We start from the raw sequence: 26,807 nt of genomic DNA, 5'->3' as shown, positions 1-26,807 counted from the left end.
GGAAGAGGTGCTGGGGACGCATCATCACCAGCCTCGTTTCTGACTCTCTCACAGGTGAGTTGTATAGAGACGCCCACCCTAGGACCCGCGCGCCCGGGAGGCTTTGGGACGGGCGTCAGTTAGTTTCAATGCTCCAGGTGCAGCTCGGGAGCACTGCTGTCCACGGGGCTCTCCACGAAGAACAGAGTCGTGATCAGAGCTGTGGTCCGGAGGCCGCCTCGAGCTCTCTCCACGCCCCGCTCAGCCTTCATGGCGCGGCGCTGCGCTGCGCGGAGCAGCAGGAACTGGGTTTTCATCTCCTGCCCGCGCTAGCCCTCAGGCTGGTTCTCCAGCGCTGCTGAGCGTGCAGAGGCCCCGCCCTGCCTCGCACTGCTCCGCCTCCGCTGCCAGAGTCGCTTCCCGCAGGGCGCGGAGGTCCCGGCGGCGGCCCCCCATGGGGCGCGTGGCGCTGCCCTCCTGGCTGCAGCCCAGGTAGGACGCCCCGCTCCGCGGCGGCCACAGGGGAGGGCGCGGGAAGAGGGGCCCCCGGGGCGGGGCCCCAGCACCCAGCACCCAGCACCCAGCAGAGCTGCGCAGCCCTGCGCCCACATCCCCAAGAGCTCTGACCGGTAGTATCTAATTTAATTCTCACGGAAGCCCTGGGAAGATTCTTTCTCCCGTTTAGACGAGGAAATGAGGAGGCCTGCGTGGCCACCCTCTCCCTCTGTGCCCCTCTGCCAGGCCTGCTTCCCTTGGCTTTGCCCTCCCTGCGTTGAGGGTGAGTTTTGGATCTTCCCGCTGTAGAAGCCGCCATCCCCTGTGACTCCAGGGAAAGTGATTCCCAGGCAGAAAAGTAGGGTCCAGGAGTGCACGTGTCTAATGGACAAGCCAGTGCTTCCCAAGCAGGATGGAGGAGGATTTCCACTAACTCTTGTTCACTGGTCATATAAAGCCACCGCTACAAGATACGGCGCCTGCCTCCAGCGTATTTGCCTTGTTTCTCGAGGTTTCACATGATCCACCAGAAGTGTCTACACTGGCAGGGCCACATGTGAGGAACTCTTGGGGACAATGCAAACAGTGCGTTCCGTTCCCAACTCCCTCAAACCGTGCATCTGTCAATGTTCGCTTAGTCATCTGCCCGGCAGCCCACAGCGCATTTTTAAACTTGACTTAACTTCCTTTTTTTCCCCCCTGTTGGCTTGAGTAAACTATTTGCTACGCGCATGCTGAAGGAAACTCTCTCTGCCTTTGCAAAATATAGTGGGAGGCAGTGGGATGGTACTGACTCTGACCGCGCAGTGCATCCCAAACTCGGGTCCAACACTGAGTTGTCCACCCTCCAGGACTGTGGGTGTCAATGCTGTCTTCTCAGAACCCTAAACAGAGTGTTAGGTCCCACACTTAGCTGACTGAGCTACTCGAGTGTGTATGGACCTTATGAATTCTTCTACATCCATCTTTTCCCCCCAAATATTTGATGTATCTTTGCAGCTATTGCTTTTACCCCTTGGTGAGCGGCAAGAATAGAACTTTATTAAAGATGAAAGTGGATTTTGAAAAAAACCAATATTTTGTCTTATGCAAATATATTCATTTTAGCAGATATTTGGTGGAGTATTATGGATCCCTTTAAAAGCAAATGTGTTGGGGGGTGGCAACCAAAGAAGACTCATTTAGAAGATTGCTTTTGCTCAGATGGACTAGGACAGGAAAGGACGTGTGTATCATGATGAAAAGGTAATTATAAGAAAAGTAATTAATGGCTTTGTCCTTTTTTATAGGTATAGGAAGAATGTCTATCTTTTCATCTATTATTTAATCCAGTTCTGTGGCCACTCATGGATATTTACAAACATGACAGTCAGATTCTTCTCTTTTGGAAAAGGTAAAACATCAAAATGGTGTTTTATTTTTAACTTCTGATCTTTGTTTTCATCTACAAGTACTTATATTAACATTTTTTCCATGAAATTCACCTAGCAGTCTTCTTTTTTCTAAAACTTATATTTTCCAGTTTTGTTTACTGAAAAACCAAAATCTTTTTGAAGAGAAAAGGTAGGATAAGGGAAAGGAACTTGACTTTTGCCCAAGTTGGCAGATTGCCCTGAAAATGTAGAGATATCATTGAAATAGTGCCATTTTGCCATTCCTTTTTAGTTCTGCATGAAATCCTAGCAAATTTGGGGTGTTTTGAGGAAGTCTGTAAACTGCAGTGTAGCAGTTTGTGCAGGGTAATCAGGATTAATCAAATTCTTCCAGTGTTTTTATTCCTCAGGTTTAGGGTAACTGGAGACTACTAGTAACTGAATGACAAATGTTACTCTCCCAGGACATTCTTTGACCCCTTTCTGAAGTGAGTATAAATGACACACTTGTCGGTGACTAATCATTTACACAGGAGCTAGTAATAATGACATAAATCATTAGCTTCCTCCAATTTCCTAAAAAGTAAAAAAATGCTCTTTTAAGGAGCATTCCAATTTTTAAAAAAATGAATCACTAAATGACTGTAAAAATAAGTCTCTTCATATTGTATCCCCTCATGAGTAAGTGTCATCACGGTTTACAGCGTTGGGTGAGTTGACAATTTGAGCAACTGCTGGTTTCAGCTAAAAACAAAACACGTAGAATATATCTGGAAAAAGCCATGCTGTGCTCATCAATTCAGACTTCTGTATCTTAAGGAAATTAATCTACTCCAAGGTACCATACGCTGTTTTGTTCTAACTGAAAATTTACACACAAATTCTTAAAAAATTTTTTTAAAATAATTATTAATATACATTATACAAAATAATGGGTTTCCTTATGACATTGCTATTCATACATAAAACATGCTTTGATTGTATCTACCCTCCCTAAAACCTTCTAACACCCTCGTCTTCCTCTCCTGGGCCCCTTCCCCTTTGTTAATAGTCCCTACTCTACTTACATGTCACAGTTTTCCTGAAGATTCTGCATGAGAACACATGCAGTACCTGCTACAGATGAAGTCATGCCTTTGTTCTTAACCTCAAAGATACTATAATCTAATGCTGGATTTTAAACTATAAGCATTAAGACTTTTCAAGCAGAGGAAAACAGGAGAGGGGAAATTTTTCTTTGTTTTTTTTTAGGGGAAAAAAAGCCATCACTTCTAAGTTTTGGAAGTTAGCTAGAGCTGTGTGGACTACACACCACTCATGACAGGCATCCAAAGCCAAGGACTCTGAGGCTGCCTCTGCTTCCCAGTGGGAAATGTTGCTTTAGTCAGTGGTGGTTTTGGTTTTTGTAGTGGTAAGGGACTCGGCCTCCTGTGTAGGCAAGTACTTTGCTCCTGAGCCATACCCTAGCCCTTATTTCTTAGCGACCCTGCTCTTCTTAATATGGAAGCCCTAATTATTCAAGAAACACAGCTGACACATTGAAAGGGAGAGTGAGAACAACTAAGTTGCGGGGGGTTGGGAGGGATTCAGCAAAATTCATGAGTCCATATAGCACAACAGCAACCTAAAACCCTGAACTCCTGACACCTTCTGCCTTTTTCCTTCACAAAGCTGTGGAATTGCCAGTGCTCTGCTCCTGCAGGTTCAGGCAGTTGATAAAAGTGTGGGCTGACTGTGCTTCAGGAATTGCCTGTGAGGAGAATATGCAATCACAATATGCAATATATTAACCGTTGTTAATATTAATTATTATTAACCAATGTCCTATTAACTTGTTTTGAAATTCCGTATTATTGGTTTTTATTTATTTTTTCCTCTTAAAAAAAATAATAGTGTCCACTTTAGGTTGCTGCTGAGAAGAGAAACTCTTATTTCGAGTTTGACTGTTGCTTATATCAGTGATTGACAGGCAGGAAAGCCTACATTGCCCCTACAAGTTTCTAATCATGGTGGGATTTTATCTTAAAACTTAAATCAACACATTTACCCTACTTAGAGGAACATTTGTTTTCCTTTCGTTTCAGCTCCAAGGGTAGTATTTCACTTGGACCCTCTGTAAGGCAAACTCCTGTAAGTTTTGATCAAGGTCCAAATTCAATGTTTAAAACAAACACAAAACCAGAAAGCATTAGCCAAATATGCATAGGACCCAAATGGTAGATGCACTTGGTATTTGGTATCACGGCACAATTAATGTCATTTCTGTAAGGCTGCTCTTACTGGGACTGCCGAGCAGCTTCTTTAACAAGTTTGCCCTCAACCTACTTGCTCTTGAGGTGGCTTAGACTCCTGCAGATCACTTTCATGTGGAAACTACTTTAGAAGCTCATCATGGGTAATACTCCAGCTTTGGCTGTAAAGACTTTTACTTTTGGAAGAGGGTCAGCTAATGCATACTGTAGTATGAAGTGCTTCCTTTGTATTCCATTCTTCGTAATTTTGTAGACTAGAAAAATTTTCATGTGTGCAATCTCAATTTTCACTCAAAGTGCTGCATAGGGGCACTGTGATCTAGTTTTTACTTATGACAGATGTATTTTTAATCCTCCAAACACAGATTCAATGATCGATACCTTTTATGCCATTGGACTTGTCATGCGACTTTGCCAATCCATTTCTGTCTTGGAGCTGCTGCACATATATGTTGGTATTGAATCAAACCATCTTTTCCCAAGGTTTTTGCAGGTAGGCTTTAATCCTATTATTATTACTAATACTAATACTATTATAGGATGTTTAATTTTCAACTTTGTTCTATTTACAGTCTTTTGGTTTTCATTACATGGAAGAATTACCTTATTTTCAAACACTGCACAATGAGAACAGCTAATAGGAAGCATTAGAGGTGGTGATGCTTATTGATCTGTGCATGCCATTTATGTTATCCTAGGAGGATATTTCATGGCCATTTCCCACCCTCAATATGTCACTGCTCATGGTAGTATAAAATGATGGAAAGCCATAGAATTGAAGCCATTCAGACTTAATTTGATGCCCCCGTCTTCCAGAAACTGCTGTAGGATTATGCAGCCCACAATCATTGACTCTTGCCATGAAGAAATGTAACACACAATACATGGTAAAGAGTAGATGATTAAAACACAAACACTTTAAAGAGTTTCCTTTATCTCTATCCAAAGATTGGAATATTCCCCAGCCATTTTTTGCTCATTCCACAAGTTTTGACCGAATACAATGGAAAGGGAAGATATCTAGTACAACATCTAAGGCAGACTTGGTAGTCACACAGACCCGGACTCAAATTGCAACTTTTCCTTTTTCTGGTTGGATAAACTTCAAACAAACCATTGAATCATCTGAATCTTACCATCTGAACCTGAACCATTGAATCATCACATCATGTGATGTGAAAATAACATACTTTATAGAGTAACTGAGAAACATGGGTAGGAAGAGTTGATGGTACCTAGTTAGCAATACAATACTTTGTACCATTATTTTTTCTGTGATTCCCTTTACAATGCCTCTAGCCTAGCCTACAAAGTTCTTTTAAAGGCAGCCTGAAAAAAGATTGGAAATTTACTTGTAAAGCTTCAAGTAGAAAATCATTGCTGAATTAAGGAAACATACACACACAAAATATTTTCTACAAGAAAGAGGAAGTAGTTAAAATACTATGAAAACTTAAAACATATAGATAGCAGTATAATCCTAAGAGATCTAATAGGAAATCGACATTAATAAAATTAAAAATATTTGTGGGGTATTTTAAAACATTTATTAAATAACAGTAGAGAAGTAGCCTTCACTGGGATATAGACATCTTAAGTGTATCAAATGTAAAACAGGAACCTGAGCAATAGTGTACAACATTGTAATACTGTAATATAGTTAATGTAATACCATGGTAGTCTGAATAAAACCTAGAAAGAAGTTCCTGAAACAGATTTCCTCACAGAAAAAAGATACAGAACTGTCCCAGAAGTTACATATAATTTGGAAATAAGATTTATTGGTATTTATGATTTATTGAACATCTGATGTACTTTGAAAAAATTAAAGTGCCTATTGTATCAGCCTCCCTAGTTTTCAAGAACAAAATTAACCCTGCTTAAATGAAAGTTGTATTCTGTCACATGCAATTATTTCACTGGACATATGATCAAATTTACCTAAAATCTGTCAATTTTCGTTTGCTATGCTTTTAAGGACTTTTTACTTTTTTGACTAACTTCGCTAATGCTATTTTATGGTAAAATAACATTTTCAAATACATATTGACACTTTTTAAGTGAGCTTGCAGTCTTTTTGGGAGTGCATTTGCTTTTTGGTCTTGATTCCTTGGGAGGGTTAACAAGTCAGGGATCACCACATTAGAAGACAGTTATCATTTTTATGCTGGTTATTAGTTTTTTGTGATTGTTTTGCTTCCTCTTTTGGTCTCTTTTATATATGCTTTTTACTGCTATCTTTTATTCACTTATCTTTTCCATGGTTCTCAGAATGGAAGTGGTATTGAAAAGGCTACAAAAAACATGTATGTCCTAAGTTTCATTTTCTGCCCCCTTCCTTTTTTAGAATTCTGCAGGCAATTACAAGTCCCTCACTATGAGATGACTCTGAGCCCTCTGCTTTAAAATAACAAAACAAGACTCTGTGGTTGTGTAACCATTGTTGGTTTTCCTGTTTCCACATTTTTAAAGAAACTGTAGTCAGAGCAGCTGAGCTATGCTCCTGGTAATCACAGCTGACTGCATATACAGTAACGTGACAGATGCCTAGTTGGCCAGCTGCTTTCAAGGAGCTTAAAACCACACCTGCACCACTGTGACATTTTCTTAGTACCTTCAAGAGATTTCTAAGCCTCAACTGAGTTGCCACTTTGAGAACTGGTTTTCCAAAATACCAAATAAGTAATTCCAGCTGACAGAAGAAATGGATTAGCTAGCTGAACAATTAGTATCATACATATCAAGTGCTAGTGGTGTGTGAATAGGGGGTCAGAGTGTGTCCTGTGCATTTTTAATTGCTTTTACACTCACATCTTTATTTTGACACGAAAGGGAAAAGCCATGAAATTTTAAAATTACAATTGTGGAAAAAAAACCTCAATGACTGAGACAATAATCATTTAACACTGGTATATCATTTAACACTACTACAGCAGTGATGGCAAGCCTCTTAGAGCTTTCAATGATTTTAAATTTTTAAGTGAAAAGTGAACAGATCATATTCAAAATGATGATAGATGGATATACTTTGAAGAAATTCTCAGAGTAATAGTTTTTCTCTATCTCTGAGAAGTGCTTTCAGTGCAAAGACTTAATCTGTATCTGAAATTAAAATTCAATTTTATTTCCTTCCCTCTGTATCATTACAAATTAACTGCTTCATGTGAATTAATTTTAGAAGTTTAACAATTTTTTAAATCTATAAATCTAATACTAGAAATTATCCTTAAATTACTATACCTACAGAATTTCATTTATGAAACCGTATTACATGAACCATTTTTATATTTGCTATCTATTTCTAATAAGGGAAAATGGGGATCCACTTACCAAAAATCACTCCAAAAATTCATAGTCACAAACTAAAGAGAGCAAAGTTGAAGGAATTCATAAAGGGTGTTTTATACTCTTCCAAGAAAACTCAGTTTCTATTTAGCTATGAAGGAAATTTGCATTGCTAGACCCTAGTTTTCTGAATATTCCATAAAATCATACACATTTTTCTGAAGTGTTGCTTTAATAATAGACTTTATTATTAGAGATAAAATTGCAGACGATAGTATTGAGCAGTAAAATTCTTCAAAATTTGAAGCTTCCTGGAATGAATTACACATACAGTTCATTGTATCGATAAGATTTTAGATTTTTCTTTTTCTTCTTTTGTATTTTTTTTGCACTTAATTCATGGAATTCATAGAATAATTTTCAAATGCTAAAATTGACTTTGACTTTTATCCACTGGTAGTCTTTATGTTCAAAATGGTTTTCCTATAAATATACTAATTATTAATTGTTCTTTTAATATCTTACATTTATTTAGGGCTTTCTATGTGTCAAGTGCCCTCCCATATATATTAAAGTATATATTAGAATATATATATATATATTAGTATATATTACAATTCTCTCTGCATGTAAATATATATAAATATATATTACAATGTGTTATTTAAATGATTTTGCCTTGCAGAGGAATGTAGTTGGTGGTTTTCAATATGTAGAGATATATCTCTGAAGTTCTCAAAATAAGTCTTTGAATTAAAACTATTGTAAGATTCTAGCATGTCTCCCCAAAGTGTTGTTTTACTTACTTCTTCAATATCTTGTAAATGCTACCTGCCATTTATACATTAACCTTAAGTTCTGGATTCCCACATGGAACATAAAAGTGCAAAGTATTCCTATTTTGCAGTTATCATACTTTTCAGGGTATCACATCATCACCATGTTTATTTTCCAAAGTTATGGGATTTTTACAATTCCATTTATTCTGTCTGTATGAGTTGCAACGTGACAAAACCCTCTGTTAGGGTGGTCATATTTTTAAGGATTTATTAAAAATGACAAGGTGCTTAGTTTTCCCAAGTGTAAAGGTCTAAATAATAGTTATCATGGAAATTAAATTAACATTTAAAATATCTTCTCAAAATTGTTTTGTGTCAATTAGAAGGCTCTGATTAGAAGGTCTAAGTTTTCAGAAGGTCTTTTAAAGAATAGATTGTCGCCTGCATGGCAGGTTCTGGAGTAGACCATAAAGCAATAAAGGTGGAGTGTTTTAGAACAAGTGATTAAGAATCAAATCATCTAGACTTTTATACCAGATTTGTAGGAAAATCACATTTCATTTAAACTTTCATTTAATTACTTTCATTTCATTAATACATTTTCAGTAAAATGTATGTCTTTTATAAAGGCAGAAAAATAACAGTACCACATAATTCTTTGGGTCTTTATGGAGAGTAAATTAAATGATGTATGTTTAGAACCTGGCAAGAAAGTAAACTATAAATACTTTTATCCACTTAGGAGTATCTCCTAAATTGTCTCATTGTGTTGACATTTAATGTGCAAATAAGAGTTAAGTAACTATCAGATAGTTTGCTAATTATGCCAACATTTATACATGGAAGGAGGCTTCATATATCCACATGTCCATGTGCTTAGGTTTGGGGGATTGCCAATTGCTGATTTGTACGCAACTGAAAATCCATCGCTAACATTCACAGGCCTCAGTTAAGTTTTTCAATACACTGAGTTTTATTGTGCAGTCTCCCTTTCTGGAAATTTTCTATTCTGTCCTCAACTGAAGACCTGTATGACACAATGGATACTTTATAGCTCTGGAGGTCATCAGACTTAGAATACATGTATTTTCTGGTCTGCCACTTGTTAAGTTCTCTGTATCCTCAAATCCTATTTATAAAAAGATGCAGTGGGCTCATGTTGGAATATTTTATTTAGAAGGGACTCTAGATATTGTCTTAGTAAGAGTTAAGCTTTTTTCAGTAAAGAATGTAATTAGAAATGTATCCATGTGTATCTTTTGAGAGTTTTAGGAAAAACAAAACAAAACTCCAGTAAGTTTTCCTAATTACCGAGCACTGATAAAATGCAAGATGAGACAGTAACTACTTCCTTACTGCTTAGGTTTTTTCATTTAAAGGCTGCCAGGCATCATGACAGTGAAGTTGATCATTTAGTAATTATACTTGTAATTCTGCAGAATTCATTATATAAGGTGTTGAATTAATAAACTAGGGTATTACATTAGAAAGACTGAGCAAAGAAAAACTTCTATGTAGATGGCTTCTACAGACTGACTAAAGTTTGAATCATACTTTAGTTCCCCTTAGCTACTAAGCAGGGGTCTTCTTGACTCACCTCTGTGGTCATAAATATGCTGATAAAGCTTGCACATGTGAACTTCTGATCATGTGGCTGTTGGCAAATCTTGGATTTTTCTATACAAACAGCCTATGATTCTGACAGATTGTCCCAGTGTTTTTTCCCCTTAATCAGCTTTTAAAATAAAGACAGCTACTGAAAAATATAAAGCAACCCCTTTATATTTTTCTTTAATCTCATATATATTTTCTTTTGTCCACTGGGAGCAAAGCAAAATGTTCTATAAAACATACAAAAATATAGAATATACAGGACATTAATGTAAGTTTTACAGTTTACAGTGGGGAGAGGGGACTGTATTTTATTGAGCCTAATAATTGGAGGTAAACCAAAAATGTGTGAATTTTCAGTGATTTGTAAATGCTTACTGACTTGGAATATGTAATATACATTCTTAGAATATGTTAAACATTTTTTTTCATTTTTTATTAGTGTATGAAGCTTGAGATTATATTACACCACTGAAAGAAATCCTATAATGGCTTCTCTATCTGATGAAACCTAAATTTCTTAGCTTGTCACCTTCCCAGCTCACCCCCAACACACTGTCACTTTTGTCTTTTTCTTCTCTTCTCTGGCCTCCCATCTCTCAAGCCTCTGTGCGGTCAGACCACTGCCTATGCTCTTGCTACTCCGAGGACGGCCTTTCTCACACCCCAACTGCAAACTCCTATCCGTTTTTCAGGACCCAACTAATCCATAGCCTTCTTTGCTCGGGCAACAAATATGACACTCACCTGCGGTCCCATGTGTGCCACGTACTGTGTATAGTTACTTTCTCTGCCATTGCCGCTCTCTGTGGAGCAAGGAGCATGTTTTCATTACAGAATCTAATGCACAGTGAAAGCTGAATAAAAGCTTGCCAAAGTTAACAGAAACACATGTGCATGTGGCAAGGGGAGAGGAAGTATCTTAATTCAGAGATATTTTCATTCATTGTATGTACTTTGGAAAGTAGAGAAAAACAGAAAGGAAGAAATAAAATTTATCCATAACCCAGCTCTCTCAGAGACAATCATTGTTAATAATTTAGTATACATAGCTCCAGCTAAAGCATACTTTTAAAAGATGCTCTGGTTTTAAAAATTAGAAAATTACTTACATGGCTTAACAGATGATCCTAATTCTTGACTCTGCTGTTCATTTGTTAGCTCACAGAAAGAATAATCATCCTTTTTGTGGTGATCACCAGTCAAGAGGAAATCCAAGAAAAATATGTGGTGTGTGTTTTATTCATCTTTTGGAATCTACTGGATATGGTTAGGTAAGAAGGCAAACTAATTTCTTAAGAGGAGGCCAAAGTGCTTTCTACACTGAAAACAGTAATAGCTCCTTGTATTTGGTTACTCTGAATCAGACAGAAGAACTATTTTATCTTGATATGAAAATGCTTTTTAGTGCTTTCCAGAATGGGCATGTCAAAATAATAAAAGCCTATCATGGTATTACAAGACAAATCAGCACCTGCAGGTTTTCAGCAGAAGGCTTGGCGCAGCACCAACCCGGAGCAAGCCTCATGTTGTGTGCTAAGGAAAGGCACTTCTTATGACTGCTCTGTACACACTGCTTCCATAAGCAAGCAGGACTTTTATTATGTCACTGTCAGACCTTATTAAGTTGATTTTTATGGATTCAAGAATATTTTAAACATAGGACCTTGTCTGTCTGGAACAAAAATATGCACTTTCACATCTTTTTGTATGTAATTACAGTGGGTCCAAAATGGTTCAAGTGCTTTCGTGGTACTCTAGGAACTGTGGCCCTAGACAGTCTTTAGTTTCCTCTAAATTCTAAATCTTTACAGTGAGAGGTGCTCTTTAAGCCCTTTGCTTGGTGAACTGCATCACTCTTTGGGATAGTGTCCTAATTTGTACTTTAGCTCCTAAAATGACCTGTCACCCCCACATGAAAGTGCTATATGTGAATAGGTCACAAGAGTCCAAGATTTTGCCAGGTATGGTGGTGCATGCCTGTAAATCCCAGTACTTGGGAGGCTGAGGCAGGAGAACTGCCATGAATTTGAGGCCAACCTGGGCTACATAAGTGAGTTAAAGGCCATCCTGCACTACAGAATGTGAACTTGTCTCAAAAAACCAATACCTTCCTCCAACCCCTCCAAGATTTTATATTAATTATGTATTATATTAGTAATGGCTGGATTAAAATGTCTAAATAATGGGTAGAATGCCAAGAGAAATGAATAAAATATTTAGCTGGATTAAAATGACTATACTTCATTGTATATATCATTAGTAAATTATTTCTCATTTTTCAAGTAGTTTTGTAGACTAAGTGCAAACTTTGTTTTTGGTACTGGGAATTAAACTGAGGACCATGCACTTGCAGGCAGGTACCTACACTAGTTATGGCCCTGTTCCTACTAAGAGCAAACTTTATGGGCTTTGTAGCCTATGACTCACTACTAATACGATGTTGGAGCCTCACAGTCTTTTAATTTGTTGGAATATGAGTATGCTTGACTCTCAGAACTGAATTAGTCTGACCCAGCAGAGAACAAAAGAACTTTTGCATCAAAACTGGTAGCAAGCTATCATAGGATGACTCTTGGATACACAGGTAAAACACCTCAAGATGAAATTATTTGCTAAATGTCCCAGGCAAAACACTTACCTTGTATTTTTCTAACAGCCATATTGAGATATAATTCAAATACCATAAAATTCACCTTTTAAAAGATAAACATGTGGGCTTTATTATATTCAAAGAGATGTGCAACCATACCCACTATCTAACCTGAGAACATTTTTATTACCCCAAAAGCAACTCCGTACCCAGTAGTAGTTACTTCCCATTCCCTGTAGTGAACATACATGTACAAGATTTTGTGTGCACATCTTTTACTTCCCTTATGTCTTAGAATGAATTTTTTTGGGCTTCTGGTTTGAAATTTTAATTTTTTCCACCTCTATAAAATGAGTGCACCTAATCTCTCCTTGGGCAATTCTTTAATGAATGAGTTGACTTGCAAAAGGTACTTGTGAAAAGTTGACTGCTAACATCATAGTTAACTGTGATGACCAGAAGCAACAGGAAGATGTACACTCTTTCCTCCTCTAGTCAGCATTGTATTGGAAGCTCCAGCTATGGCAATTATCAGTGAAATAGAACATCTTACAGACAGATTGGGAAAAAAGAAGTAAAATTATCTCTACTGGAAGATGATATGCCAAATACAGGAAAAAAAACCCATAAGGGACACACAAGTTTATAGAATATAAGATCAATACAAAAATCAATTTATTTCTACACTTGCAATGAACTTTCTTAAAATGAAATTTAAGGAATTTTTGTTTAAAATAACAGCAAAGAGAATAAAGTAGTACTTAAAAATGAATTTAACAAAAATGTGCAAAATATAAGGAAAATTATAAAACTTTGAAAAATTTAAAATCTTAGTAAGTGGAAATATACCACATTGGTTGAAGACTTAATGTTAAGATCCAAAACTCCCAAAATGGTGTGTAGATTCAATGCAGTCCCTCTAAAATTCCAGCTGGCTTCTCTGCAGAAATTAAGAAACTGATCCTAAAATTCATAGGGAAACACAAGGAACCTAGGCATAGCCAAAACAATCTTGGAAAAGAACATAGCTGCAGAACTCACACTTCCCAATTTTAAAATTGACTACAAAGTAACAACAACCATGAGTGTGGTACTGGCATATGGAACAATCATGGGATTACACTTGACAGTCTACAAATAAACTCTCATTTTTGGTCAATTAAGTTTTGACAAAGGTGCTAAGAGCACTCAATAGGGAAAGAATCTTGTCAGTGAGTGCCATGAGATGAACTGGATATCCACATACAGTAGATCTTTACCACAGCTATGAGGGTGTATGGACATAATCAAGTCACAGTGGCTGCATACATGGGAATACACAGTAATTTCCATTAATCTGTACAATAAAAAATTAAACACTTAGAAGAAAACACACAGCTGAATCTTTATGACTGCAGCTTTGGCAAATATATTGTTTGATATGACACAAAAACCACAAGCAACAAAGGAAAAAATATATAAACTAGATTTCCTTCAGAATGGATCTTAATATGAGAAGATCCCTATCCACTCTTGTTTCTAGTAAGAGAAAAAAGATAGTAAGATGCTATTTTTCAGATTAAAAAAGTGTGATAACATGCAATGTTAATGAGGGTGTGGACCACGAGTATACGTATATGTATAGTAGTAAATATGCACATACCTAGGCATATGAAAAAGTATTTCTAGAAGGGTCCATAGGAAACTAGAATTACTCATTATCTCTAAGCAGCTGGGTCTGGAGATGGGAAAGGTTAAGTTTTCTCTGGTCATGTTTTCAAGGTTCTTTTTGGTTGGTTCTGTCTTGCCATGTATATTTGTCTATACTAGTGATTTTTACAGTGTGGTCCCTGGATTGAAGTCATCAACCTCACTTGAAACTTGTTACTAATACGCATTTTCAAGTTCTACCCCAAACCTACATTATCAGAAACTCAGGGAAGTGGGGGTGGGGGGGTTATAACCCAGCAACTTGTGCTCTAACAAGACATCTAAGTCATTCTGATGGATGTTGAAGCCTATTCTATTCAAATAAATACAAATTTGCATACTGCTTTGTCTACTACTTTACAGTGGTCAGTTTAAAGCTGCCTACTTTATCCCAAACCAGCTTCAGAACCAGCTCTTATAATTGATCATGTAAGTTGGAACAACAAAAGATACTGAGGGATGCCAAACAGAAGTCAGATTTTAATATTGAAAATCTTGAAATATTGATAAACATTTGTGTCTTAAAAACAAACAAACAAATAAATACCTATCTGCTTACTTGCTGCATAAGATTGGTTTGGCTTTTTAATAAAATTGAAGTCACTAATCAAGGAAACTTGTAACTGTAATTTCTTGTGAGGGGGTAATAGTTACATTTTTGCTGTATTCAACCCTATAATTACCTATGATCCATCCTACAAGATAAGCCAGAGTGACAGCGGTCCCCACCACCATTTTTTAAACCTTTCTTCCTTAAATTACAGGGAATACAAGTATATAGTTGCACAATTCCAGTTTTATCCCTGTATTTATGTAGTAAGGTATTTTCCTGTTATTTCCCAGACATCAGCAGCAAATGATGCTCCTAAGCTCCTTCTTTCCTTTCAGGTACACATACAGCATGCTGGCAGTCATAGGAACGTCCTATGCCATCTTGACATGGCTCAGTCAAACACTGTGGATGCCCATTTATCCCCTGTGCGTTCTCGCTGAAGGTAAGAAAAGACCTGTATTGCTGACTGACCAAAGCCAGTGGTAACAGCTCCCTAATTTTCGATGATTAAACTGGTATTACTCAATGTACCTTTCTTGGCATATTTCCCTTGCTACCTTCAGAGGCAAAGCTGGAGAGGGAAGTAGCACTGTACCATGGACAAAGCACTGGATGAAAAATAAAGACATTTGAGTTCGAGCTTTACCTTTGTTGTCTATGCACTTGAGATAACCTATTTATTTATTTATTTATTTATCCTTTTTATCAGTACCGGGGATTGAACTCACGACTGCCTGCTTTACAAGGCAGGTGCTTATGCCGCTGAGCTAAATCCCCAGCCCCGAGATAACGTATTTAACCTGAGTCTGTTACTGGCCAAAGAGGCATTAAGCATTTAGAAATGCTATGATCTTTTATGTTTAATACATTGTGTTGGTTACTTTTCTTTCATTGCTGGGACAAAATACCTAAAACTCAAAGTTAAGGAAGAAAAGGTTTATTTAGCTCACAGTCAAAGGAGATTTCAGACCATGATCAGCTGGCTCCAAAGCAGGATGTCATGGCACAGGGGCAACACTTCAAGGTAGCAGAAGACAGCAAAGCAACAAGAACAAAAAAGGTGCAGGGGGAGCAAGCCTCTTCTTCCTTACGTGGTAAGCTGGCTGTGCCCTTTGGATAGGAGTAGCACTCACACCATCTTCCAGCCCTCCTCCTGCACAGGCTGAAGAGGTTTACAAACTAAGGACCCTGGCCCTCTGCTGTAACACTTAGTTAAACTTCTGACTTACTCCAATTGACACAATAAACAACATCCTGAAGTGGTAATGGCGTGTCCTCGACGCCCCAGGATGGAGAGCTGCTGAGTCACTTAGTTAAGCTTCTAGACTTCTCAAGTTGACTCAGTGTACCAACAATAACACCCACAGGATTTCAGTTTAGTTTGGCTAGACTCTCTTTTCCACTTATCATCTCCCATGGCACTTTTGGAGGAAAGTATTCCTTGACTTGTCAAGGTAATTCCCTTGGAACAGCGTCATGAACTGGTCTTCTGTGGGTTCTATCTCAGTTGTAACTAGGTATCTGCATGATTTTCTGACTAGAGAATGTTTTCTGACTAGAGAATTTTTAAGATGCATGAAGGTACAGGGATAGACTTGTTTCTTTGCTTTCTTCCTTTCTCTTATGCATTAGTGTACCTACTCAACCAACACAGATGACCTACTGGCTGCAGCACAAAGTAGGCTAATTACATATATTAAATATAAACCTGAAATTGAAATCAAATAATTAAAATCAGCAATTTGAAAAGAGTTTGAGTATATTTGGAGCTTGTATCTGCTTCTTTCTATAACTGATTTGACAGATTGTTAGGAGCTTTCGGGAAGTCATGATTAAAGTTTTTGAAAATGAAAAGTATAAAATAATAAGCATGTTAGGTTAACTAAAGGAAAACATAAAACACATTTTGTATCTATTGGTGAGCAAAGAAGGTAAGCTTGGTTATAATTAATCATATTAGAAAGAATTTAAAATTTTTTTCCCAAAAGGAAAACTTTATAGAGTATACTTTCATAAGAATTCAGCAGATAATCTAGAAAACCCCCGAAAGCTGATTGTCTATTTTTTTTAAAGGAAAAAGGAATTAAAATGTGTTGTATACGTATGTCAGTTCTCCCAAGGAATGTAAACACTGTTTACTACAAGCATGCAGTAACAGAATGAAATATTTTACTTATTGAACATGAAGTGCATTCCTTTGTTACATGAAATTACTATAAAGGACATAAAAAGAGAATGGTGGAATAATGGTCAAAGGATATAAAGTTTACAATATGAAGAATGCATTTTTGAGATTTCACAGTAGGATAGCTGTTCTTAGTAAATGTGTATTTCAAAACAGTGTAAACTTCAAATGTCTTCCTACCCAAAGTAAATGAAATGATAGGAAGGTTAGCTTGACTTCATCATTTTGCATTTTAAACATGCATTCTATGATTTGTCACTTAAAAGTACAGCTATAATTTGTCAAGTAGAATTAATAAAAATTTAAAAATAAAATTTAAAAAGATTACATAAATGGGTAAAACTATGACTAATCCCTTCTTAAAAATAAGCAATGAACAAATGAATGCATAGGAAATCATTCCATTCTTGTGAATTCTAGGCCTACCTTTTTCTAGGAAAGCCATGTTCTTACATAACTGCCATACAATCCATATTCTTTTAGTAGATTTATAAACTTATAATTGCAAGGTAACATTTTGTGCAGAAAAATCTAGAAACATCAATAATGTTTAATATCAATGATTAATTTAGGGTTGTAGAATTTTTAAGTCTGTAATTTTATCTTTATGTTTCTATATATTTCCAAGTGTACTGCAATATAAAAGATGCATTTAAGAAAACTTTATCTGTTAATAACTAGTTTAAAAATATTAATAAAGTTAATTTTTAAATATCTGTAATCTTCCCATACAAGTAACACAGCTAAGCAATTATATGATGAAGTGTTAGAGACTTAACATAAATCTTAGATGGCAAATTTGTATCAGTTGCAGGTCCTGTACCATTGCTGCTTGTGCCTGACTGCTTTTATTTCCTATCTTTCTTTTAAAAAATATTTTATTTTGACATAAGTTTAGGTTCACATGCTTGTACAAAATTGCCATGTACTCTTCACCCAACTTACCATAATGATAACATCTTACATAACACAGTACACTATCACCTTATCCCATGGAATGTGAAAAATCTGCACAACCTCCATTTCTATCTGATACCAGCTTCCTCTTTCAAAATATTTTTGGCCAGCATTTCTATCTGAATTCCTTAGCATATTTCTTAAATACTACTGAGGCCTATGGAGGAAGATGATGATATTCCAAGACCAGTTACACTGATAAAATGTTGGGTGAGCCAGATTCGGTGGTACAAGCTTGCAATTCTAGGACTCTGGGTGTCTGAGAAAGGAGGATTGCAAGTTGACATGCTGCCTGCATGAGACATGACTCAAAAATGACTGGGGATCTAGTTCAGCGTGAAGATCTTTTTGTTCAGTCTCCAGTACTGAGAAAAAGTTAGGCAATACCAGTTTTTTATTGCAGAATCTTAATTTGATTCTCAGACTCACAACTTCAGTGTTCAGTGTGTGTTGTGCTGCTCCAAAGTAAAAATAAATGCAGCATTTTCCAAATTCATTTGCTTATCACTGCTATTTGTGGCAAGGGTGACATATGTATTCTGAATTACCCTTTTAAGAAATACTATGGTCTTGCCACATAAGTACAACATAAAATATACAATGTAAAAATTTGGAAAGTCACACTGCTATAGCTGCCTTGCCAAATTAATCTTGTTTCTATTTCTATAACAAACTGCAACATTAGCAATCATCAAAAAAACTGTCATTGTCAAATTCAAAATATACTGCAACTATGGAGACATATACACGCATCCCCTTAACAAGGAAGGAAACTTTTGTATTTTTTTTCTTTAAACAGCATTCACCATCTACCAATCGCTGCCTTATTTTGAATCATTTGGCACTTTCTCCACCAAGCTGCCCTTTGATGTAGCCATCTACTTTCCATATGTGCTGAAGCTGTATCTCATGATGCTCTTTATAGGTACGTGGTTGTTTTATTTTTCCACTCTTCCTGTTCTTTCTAGTTTATGCTGCCATCTGCTTTAATAAACGAGTTGTAAACATGAAAGAGACCAAAGAGGAAGCCTAACATGATGAACTAGATTGTGCTGTTAAAGGTTTTAGAAGTTATAATGCTTTGAGCAAGACATTGCAAGACCAAATAGATCACTGTTGCACTGTATGAACGGCAATGGTTTTACTACTAGAAAATATAACTGTGGAATGAAATATAGAAGTTTTGACCATAAGCACTAATATCTACGGAGTACATGTCAAACTGAGCAGGACTGGATATTTCTAATTTTCCCATTTATATCTATTCTTTCCTGTTTGGCCTTACACTTTAGTTCTTCCTAGCAAGCAAATGGGAGTAGGTGCTAAGATTCAAGAAAAATTTATGGAACAAAACTTTGCAGTTGGGTGGGATTTCAAGAGGCTGAACAGAGGCACCCAGCACTCACCAGCAACAATGAAAAACCAAAGCAACAGGTGAACAGCTGCATTTTGATGTGAGTGGTCATGGGAGAACACTGGAAAGCAGTTGGAGAGAAACTAGAAACTCTTACCATTCAGACTTGGAACTATAGCCTAGTAAGAGCAACAAATAGCCTAGTACCCACTGACCTGGCTTCACAACCTGGGGAAGGAGAGTCTCCCCTCTGTAAGAATAAGAATGAGAGGGTTCCAGCAAACTCTTATCAGTGCACATACTGGCAATCCTAGCTACTGGAAAGTTTCACAACACTCACAGGTTTCCAGCTTAATATGCTAAAATCTGCACATTAGCACTTTTTTGAAAAGGATTTCCGATAATCCCTAGCAAAACTCCAGGGTGCCAAAGCCAGGAGAGATCTTGGAAAGAGGCATGTCTGAATTTGGACAGCTGTGGATGTTAGGGCTTCCTTGTTCAACCTCTCAGGCTCTGCAGACATCCCACTGCACTGGCCAGTATGTAGCTGCCTTAGCAACCAAATCTGGCCCAGGAGAATGAGTGAGTAAGACCAACTGTATATCCTGCATGATAGGAGGCAGGTGAAACAAAGAGAACACAGAGCACCACTCTCAAGAACCTGGAGTTGGGGAGCTCTGCTCTGACACCAGGGATAAAGACAGTCACTCACCCATGTGGTTCCTGCCACCCCGCTACACTCAGTGCTGTGCACAAGTGCCTGGCACTAACAGGCCTGGGGATGAATTCCTGGTTGCACTCCTGCCCTATATAAAGGAATATCTGAAGAAAGAATATCTGAGCTTGAAGATAAATCTTTTGACATATTCCATTGAGGCAGAAAAAAGAAGAGAATACTCAAGAGTTTTGAGATGCCATTAAATAAATGTCTATATCATTGGAATACAGTAAGTCCCCAATTTGTAATGGTTTCCATTCAGGGAGAAGTCCAACAAAGTGAGTCTTACACACCTTTGACACATACACAGTGTTCATTGCTTTGAGCTCCCTAGCAGTCCCCTCCAATTCACTGCTTTTCCTCTTGATTCCAGACATCCTTGGCTCTGACTGAGCACCGTACTGATGCACACCAACACACGGTACAGTACTCACAGAGCAGCACAACTGTGACAAAGTCAGGGAGACACATGAGCTACTTCCATGATCTGTTCCCATCTATGAATGTTTGCAATGTGAAATTGGTTCATATCTGTGTGAAAGTCTCATGTTTGTAAGGAAGGAATTTACTGTTTCTAAAGGGAAGGAGCTGAAAGCTAAAAGACATGCCATGTACAGGAACCTAATTCTCAATGGATGTAAACATTATATGTCATAAACATAAGATTAATATTAAAAAGAAAATGGGGAAAAGGGATTTAGAGGAGGATGGAGTTAGGAGCAAAGGGGAAAAGGCTTAAGAAAACAAGAAAACATATATATATATATATATATATATATATATATATATATATATATGTGTGTGTGTGTGTGTGTTTGTATGTGTGTGTGTGCGCGCGCGCGCCCAGTACTAAGATGAGTGTAAACTGCATGCAGTAGAAATGTACTAAAAAACAAACAAACAAACAAAATCACAGACAACCTACTCATTAAAATAATAGCAGAAAATCCTCTAATCTTTGGAAAGACAGAGACACCGTAATATAGAAGGCGCATAAAACTCCACATAGACATGACCAGAAAAGAGCTTCACCATGAATATCAACTCATGTTTTCAAAGTATAGTACTCAGGAGTAATTTTAAAATATGCAAGAGAAAAGTGCCAAGTCCAAATTCTTTAGACTAATAGCAGGTTTCTTAACAGAACCCCTATAGACCAGGAAGGAATGATATGTATTTTAAGTTCTTTAAAAAACTGACAATCAAGATTACTGTTCCAAGGATCTCCTTCAGAAATAAAGGAGAAATAGACTTTTCAAGATAAGCAAGCATTCAGGGAATTCATGACTAGCAGACAGGCATTTCAAAAAGTAAAAACAAACAAACAAACAAAAACGCATAAGGAAGTCCTACATCCAGAAATGGAAGGAAGACTACATCATGATAGCATCTGAAAGTGTAAGTCCCACTAAAAGATTCCATAGACAAAACAGAAAAAGGAAAGAACCAAACATAATGAATACAATAGACCATTAAATCACAAAGATGAATAAGAGAAGAAAAGGATACTGGAAGAAAATCAGAATAACAGACACAAGTCCATACATTAAGGACCATAAATGTAAATGGACTAAATTCTCCAATTAAAAGATACTGACTGGTTGAATGGATTAATAAAACTAAGGCCTAATAATAGGTTATTTACAAGAAACTCACTTTGCCAGTAAAAATGCATGTTCAAAGTGAAGCTAGAAAATTATATATCCAATAAAATGGATAAAGTGAATAGAATTAATTATGCTTAAAATACGTTTTAAGAAAAACACTGTAGAGACAAATTCATTTTACAAAGATCAAAGGATCAATTACTCAAGATATGATAACTGGAAATCTAATTACAACAAATAAAAGAGTGCTTAATTTTATAAAACAAACACTATTGGAACTAAAGTATTGATTCCAACATAGTAATACTGTGGGACTTCAATACCCTACTCTAGATGGTCAGCTCATCCAATCAGCAAAGAAACATCGGAGCTAAAGAATATACACAGAATATTCTGTATAACAGCTGTAGATTGTCATTGTTTTCACTGGAACATGGAACATTATCTAGAACAGACCATATAACTAGGGCAGTGTTGGTAAACCTATGGCATACACACCACTGTAGTCTGTTTGTATCAATGAAACCTCTAAAACTGAACTGGTCATAAAACACTGAACTATGTCATAAAACAGAACTTAAAATTTAAAAACTTTAAATCATATTGTTTGTCTTCTGATCACAAAAGGATGAAAAGAGAAAATATAAAATGTCTGAAGTACCTGGACACTGGACAAACCCTTTCAAACAAAGAGTGAGCCATTAAAGTCAGAAGAGAAATTAAATTTCTTAACAACAAATGGGAAAAAACCACAAGAAAATTTGTGGGGTGCAGCAAAATCAACACTAAGAAGTTTGTAGCAATGATTATGTGCATAAAAAAATAGGCTTCATATAAATAGTCTAACGGTACATTTCAAGGACTTCAAAAAGCAAGAAAAAACTACACTCAACGTTAGTTGATGGAAAGAAATAATAAAAGTCAGAGCAGAAATAAGTGAAATAGATTTAAAAATACAAAAGATAAATGAAGTAAAAGGTAGTTCTTCAAAAAAAACTGACAAACTTTTAAGTAGACCAAGAAAAAAGAGCTCCAAAACAAGAGATGAAAGAAGAAGAAGAAGAAAAAAAAAAAAAACTACAACAGAGATACAAAAGATCAACAGGGATTATTTTGAGAAACCATACACTAACAAATAAAAAAATCTGCAAGAAATGGACACATTTCTGGACATGTGACTTACCAAAATTCAATCAAGAGTATATTGACTTGACTAGCACAAAACAGAGAATGGATCAGTAATAACAAGTATCCCAACAAAGAAAAGCACAGAACTTGATGGCCTCATTGATGAATTTAATCTAACTTTTAAAGAAGTAATGTCAGTTCTTCTCAAATTATTCTATTGCATTGGAAGGAAGGGTAGCTTTATAAATTCGTTTCATGAGTCCAGAGGCCAGGATTACCCTGTTACCAAGACCTGAGAAGTACATGACAATAAAAGAAAACTACAGACCAGTATCCTGGATGGACATAGGTGCAAAAGAAAATAACCTCAAGAAGTAGCTATATATAAAATTCAGTAGCACATCAAAAAGATCATATACCACGATCAAGTTGGTTTCATTCCAGAGATGCCAGGATGCTTCAAGATATGCAAATCAATAAACACAGAATATTCATACAAATAGAATGAAGGCTAAAAACCACACGATTATATTAACAGATATAGAAAAATCAAAATCTTTTTGTGAGAATTCTGAGCAAATTAGGTATAAAATGATTATATAACAAGGAAAAAGCTATATATAACAAGCCAATAACCAGTATCATAATGAAGGATAAACTAAAAGCATTTCCTCTAAGAACACATCAAAGGTGTTCACTCCCATTTTTTAAATTCAGTATATTACTATAAGTTTTAGCTAGACCAGTTAGGCAAGAGAAAGAAGTCAAAAGCATAAAAACAGGATGGAAGGAACTCATGATGCCTGTTTGCAGATGATAAGATTCTCTATACTGAAAAAAGACTCCATGAAAAGTCATTGAGGGTTAATAAACTAATTCAGTAAAGTAGCAGGTACAAAATCAGCATTCAAAAATCAAGTAATTTTTCTAGGCACCAATAATGAATTTGTTGAGAAAGGAAGAAAGACAAATCCCATTTACACTACACACACAGTACCTGTAAATAAGGGAATGAAAGACTTCTTCATTGAAAATTATAAAGTACTAATGAAAGAACTTTAAGACAGTAAAAGATCCTTTCATGCTCATGAATTGAAAGAATTAAAATTGTTAAAGTCATATTAATTAGACTGATTTACAGATTCAATACAATCCCTATCAAATTGCCATTGACATGCTTTATGGAACTAGAAAAAAGCAATCTTAAAATTTATATGGAAGCAAAAAGATGCAAAATAGCCAAAATAGTATGGTATTAGCATAAAAACAGACACAGAGAGGAATACAACAGAATGCAGAAACCAGAAATTAACCCATGAATCTACAGCCAACTGATTTTTGACAAAGTTGCCAAAAAAGATATATCAGAAAAGGGACTATCTCTTCACCACATGGTGCTGGTCAAACTGGATATCACAGAAGACTGAAACCTGACTTCTATTCTTACCCTGTACAAAAATAAACTCAAAATAACATCAAAGGTCTGAAACTACTACTTAAAAAACATGGAGGAAACAATGCAATACACAGTATTGGTCTGGCTAAAGATTTTTCAAAAACACAAAAAAGCAGAATTGACCAATGGGATTAAACTAAAAAACTGCATAGCAAAAGAAACAATAAAGAGACAACCTACAGAATGAGAGAATGTATTTTTCAGCTGTTCATCTAACAGAATATTCAAAATATATAAAGAACTAAAGAAACTTATTTAAAGTAAATAACCCAATTAAAAATGAGCACATACACTGAAGAAATACAAACTGCCAATAAACATATGAGCAAATTTCAGTATCACTACTGGTCAGTGAACTGCAAAGCAAGACTACAGTAAGACACCATCACACCCTTAGAAGGGCTGTTATAGAAAAACGGGTAACAAAACATGCTTACAAGAGTGTGGAGAAAGACTCTTATGCACTATTGGTGGGAATATAAATTTGCATAGCCCACTACTGGGAACAGTATGGAAGTACCTAAAAAATCCCTGTATTTCCACTCCTATTTATTTAAGAGAAATGAAACACACAAAAGAGATAACCTGCATGTCTATCTTTTTTTTTTTTTTTTTTTTTTTTTGTCTTTTTCCTTTTTATCAGTACCGGGGATGGAACTCATGACTGCCTGCTTGCAAGGCAGGCGCTTATGCGGCTGAGCTAAATCCCCAGCCCCCTGCATGTTTATCTTTATTGTGGCACTACCCCAACAGCTAAGATAAGGAATCAGTCTAGGTGTTCACCAACAGATGAATGGATACAGAAAATATGGTGTTTTCTATATCCATATCAGGTATCAGCCAATTCCATAACAATGGGTTATTATTCAGCCATCAAGACAAATGAAAGTTAAGAAAAATAAAATTCTGACAATTGCAGAAAAATGGAGGCAGCTGAGGGACCTCATGTTGGGTGAAGTAAGCCAAACTCAGAAAACTATCACATATGTCTCATATGTGCAAACAAAGAGCTGACATGAAAGTAGAATAATGATTCCTAGGCCTTGGAAGAATGACAGTGGGTACGAGGGAGGGTGATTGCGTATGATCAGGGCACATTGTATGCATGTATGGAGAGAATACACTGAATCCAATTAATATGTGCAATTAATATGCTAACATTTTAAAAAAAGAATAAAATATTTACAAAAAACCTTAAAGAGTAAAACTGCTAACAACATTTTTTGATTAATTAGTTTTGCAGGAAATTGGGAAAAATGTTTCCATTATTAAATGTCCTCAGCTCTAACATTCATAAAGCCTCAACACAATTATCTCTAGGATGTAATAGTTATCTGATATAAAAGAACAACCTACATAGAGAGCAGACTAAGGTAACACTACAGAGGTAGTGAGGAGAGCTAGCCTGAAAAACATTTTGTGTGTTAAAAGTAGTAAGAGGAGAGTTTAATTTACCTCTCCTCCTGCATAAAATCTGGATACTACATTAAGCATTCCTTCTTCAAGCTCCCTCGTTTCTTGTCCTTGGAATTCAGGCAGCACTCTATGTTATGAAATCATGGCTATTTCCAAAGATTGACATAATCAACTTTTCTATTTGCCACTTTTTTTCCTCCACCGTAGGTATGTACTTCACCTACAGTCATCTTTACTCAGAAAGAAGAGATGTCCTCAGAGTTTTTTCCATTAAAAAGAACATGTGAAGCATAGCACTGCAATGTGACATGAGAAGAGATGGGATTCAGGGGCAGCAGACAACACAGGAAGTATTCCGGTGGAAGAATACTACTTAATAAAAAGCGATGGCATTAAATAATTACCAAATTCTAAGTGACAACAGGTTTTTTTTCCTCTAAGACATAAACTCTGTACATCTTGCTTTCAAAGTTGTGAACTTTATACAAGTTACATCTATACTGAGTGAAGTCTGATTCTTTTACTGTAAGGTTGAGGAGGAATAAGTTCAATAAAATTGAGAAACCAAACTTTATTACCTGAATTACATGTATTAGTTTTCACTTCAGAGTTCTCAAACAGTAGCAGATCTATAGGAAAGAAGCACTATAAAATAATGCTCTGCAGGTGTCTAGGATGTCACACTTCATAGACAAATGTAACTGCTCATGGAACTAATAACTCAATGTCCACCTTAAATATTAGATATATTTATGAAATTAACTTCTTTTGAAGTCCTATCTTAGCTTGGGCTGCTATAACAAAATCCCCTAACTGGGTGGCTTACATAATATTAATTTACTTTTCATTTTGGAGACTGGGAGATCCAAGATCAAGGTATCCACCAATTCCATTCTTTGGGTTTTTTTGTTGTTGTTGTTTTGTACAGGGATCGAACTCATGACCTTGTGCTTACCAGGTAAGTGCTTGAGCCACTGAATTAAATCCCCAGTGCTTTCTTAGATTTGTTTTGTTTTTGAAAAGGTCGAGCTTCAAAGCAGAACTTTATGGCTCTGACTTTTTTTTGGTACTGGGGATTGAACTCAAACAACCTTGCACATGCCAGGTAGACACTTACACCACTGAGCTAAATCCCCAGCCCCACAATTCCATTCTTATGAGGCCTCTCTTTTTTTTTTTTTTTTTTTTTTTTGTAGTACCGGGGATCGAACTCACGACCTCACACTTGCCAGGTAGGCGCTTATGCCGCTGAGCTAAATCCCCGGCCCTCTTTTTGGTTTAGAGATGAATGCTTTTCTGCTGTATCTTCACATAAGACAGAGATCGACTTCCTTGCGTTTCTTTTTATAATGACACGGGTCTTATTGATGAGGGCTT

The 26,807-nt window shown here is 36.5% G+C and overlaps 1 protein-coding gene across 2 annotated transcripts; it reads left to right on the top strand.

Moving 5' to 3' along the window:
* Positions 1-319: 319 nt before the first annotated feature.
* Hacd4 (3-hydroxyacyl-CoA dehydratase 4) lies at positions 320-26,004 on the top strand. 2 transcript variants are annotated; one of them, XM_003472169.5, is made up of 7 exons: positions 320-471; positions 1,764-1,867; positions 4,465-4,592; positions 10,936-11,048; positions 14,945-15,051; positions 18,551-18,676; positions 25,638-26,004. In XM_003472169.5, exons 1-7 carry the CDS (start codon positions 434-436, stop codon positions 25,715-25,717), a joined length of 696 nt encoding a protein of 231 aa, XP_003472217.1. In that variant the 5' UTR covers positions 320-433; the 3' UTR covers positions 25,718-26,004. The 2 variants fall into 2 exon arrangements, with proteins under 2 accessions (XP_003472217.1, XP_063107972.1); XM_063251902.1 differs by lacking the exon at positions 320-471 and adding an exon at positions 589-608.
* Positions 26,005-26,807: the final 803 nt, after the last annotated feature.

Source organism: Cavia porcellus, unplaced genomic scaffold (genome assembly GCF_034190915.1).
Source record: "Cavia porcellus strain 051 isolate PalLab524CR breed Dunkin Hartley unplaced genomic scaffold, mCavPor4.1 scaffold_1, whole genome shotgun sequence".
In the NCBI taxonomy this organism is placed as follows: domain Eukaryota; kingdom Metazoa; phylum Chordata; class Mammalia; order Rodentia; family Caviidae; genus Cavia; species Cavia porcellus.
This window is presented reverse-complemented; position numbering and strand designations above follow the sequence as displayed.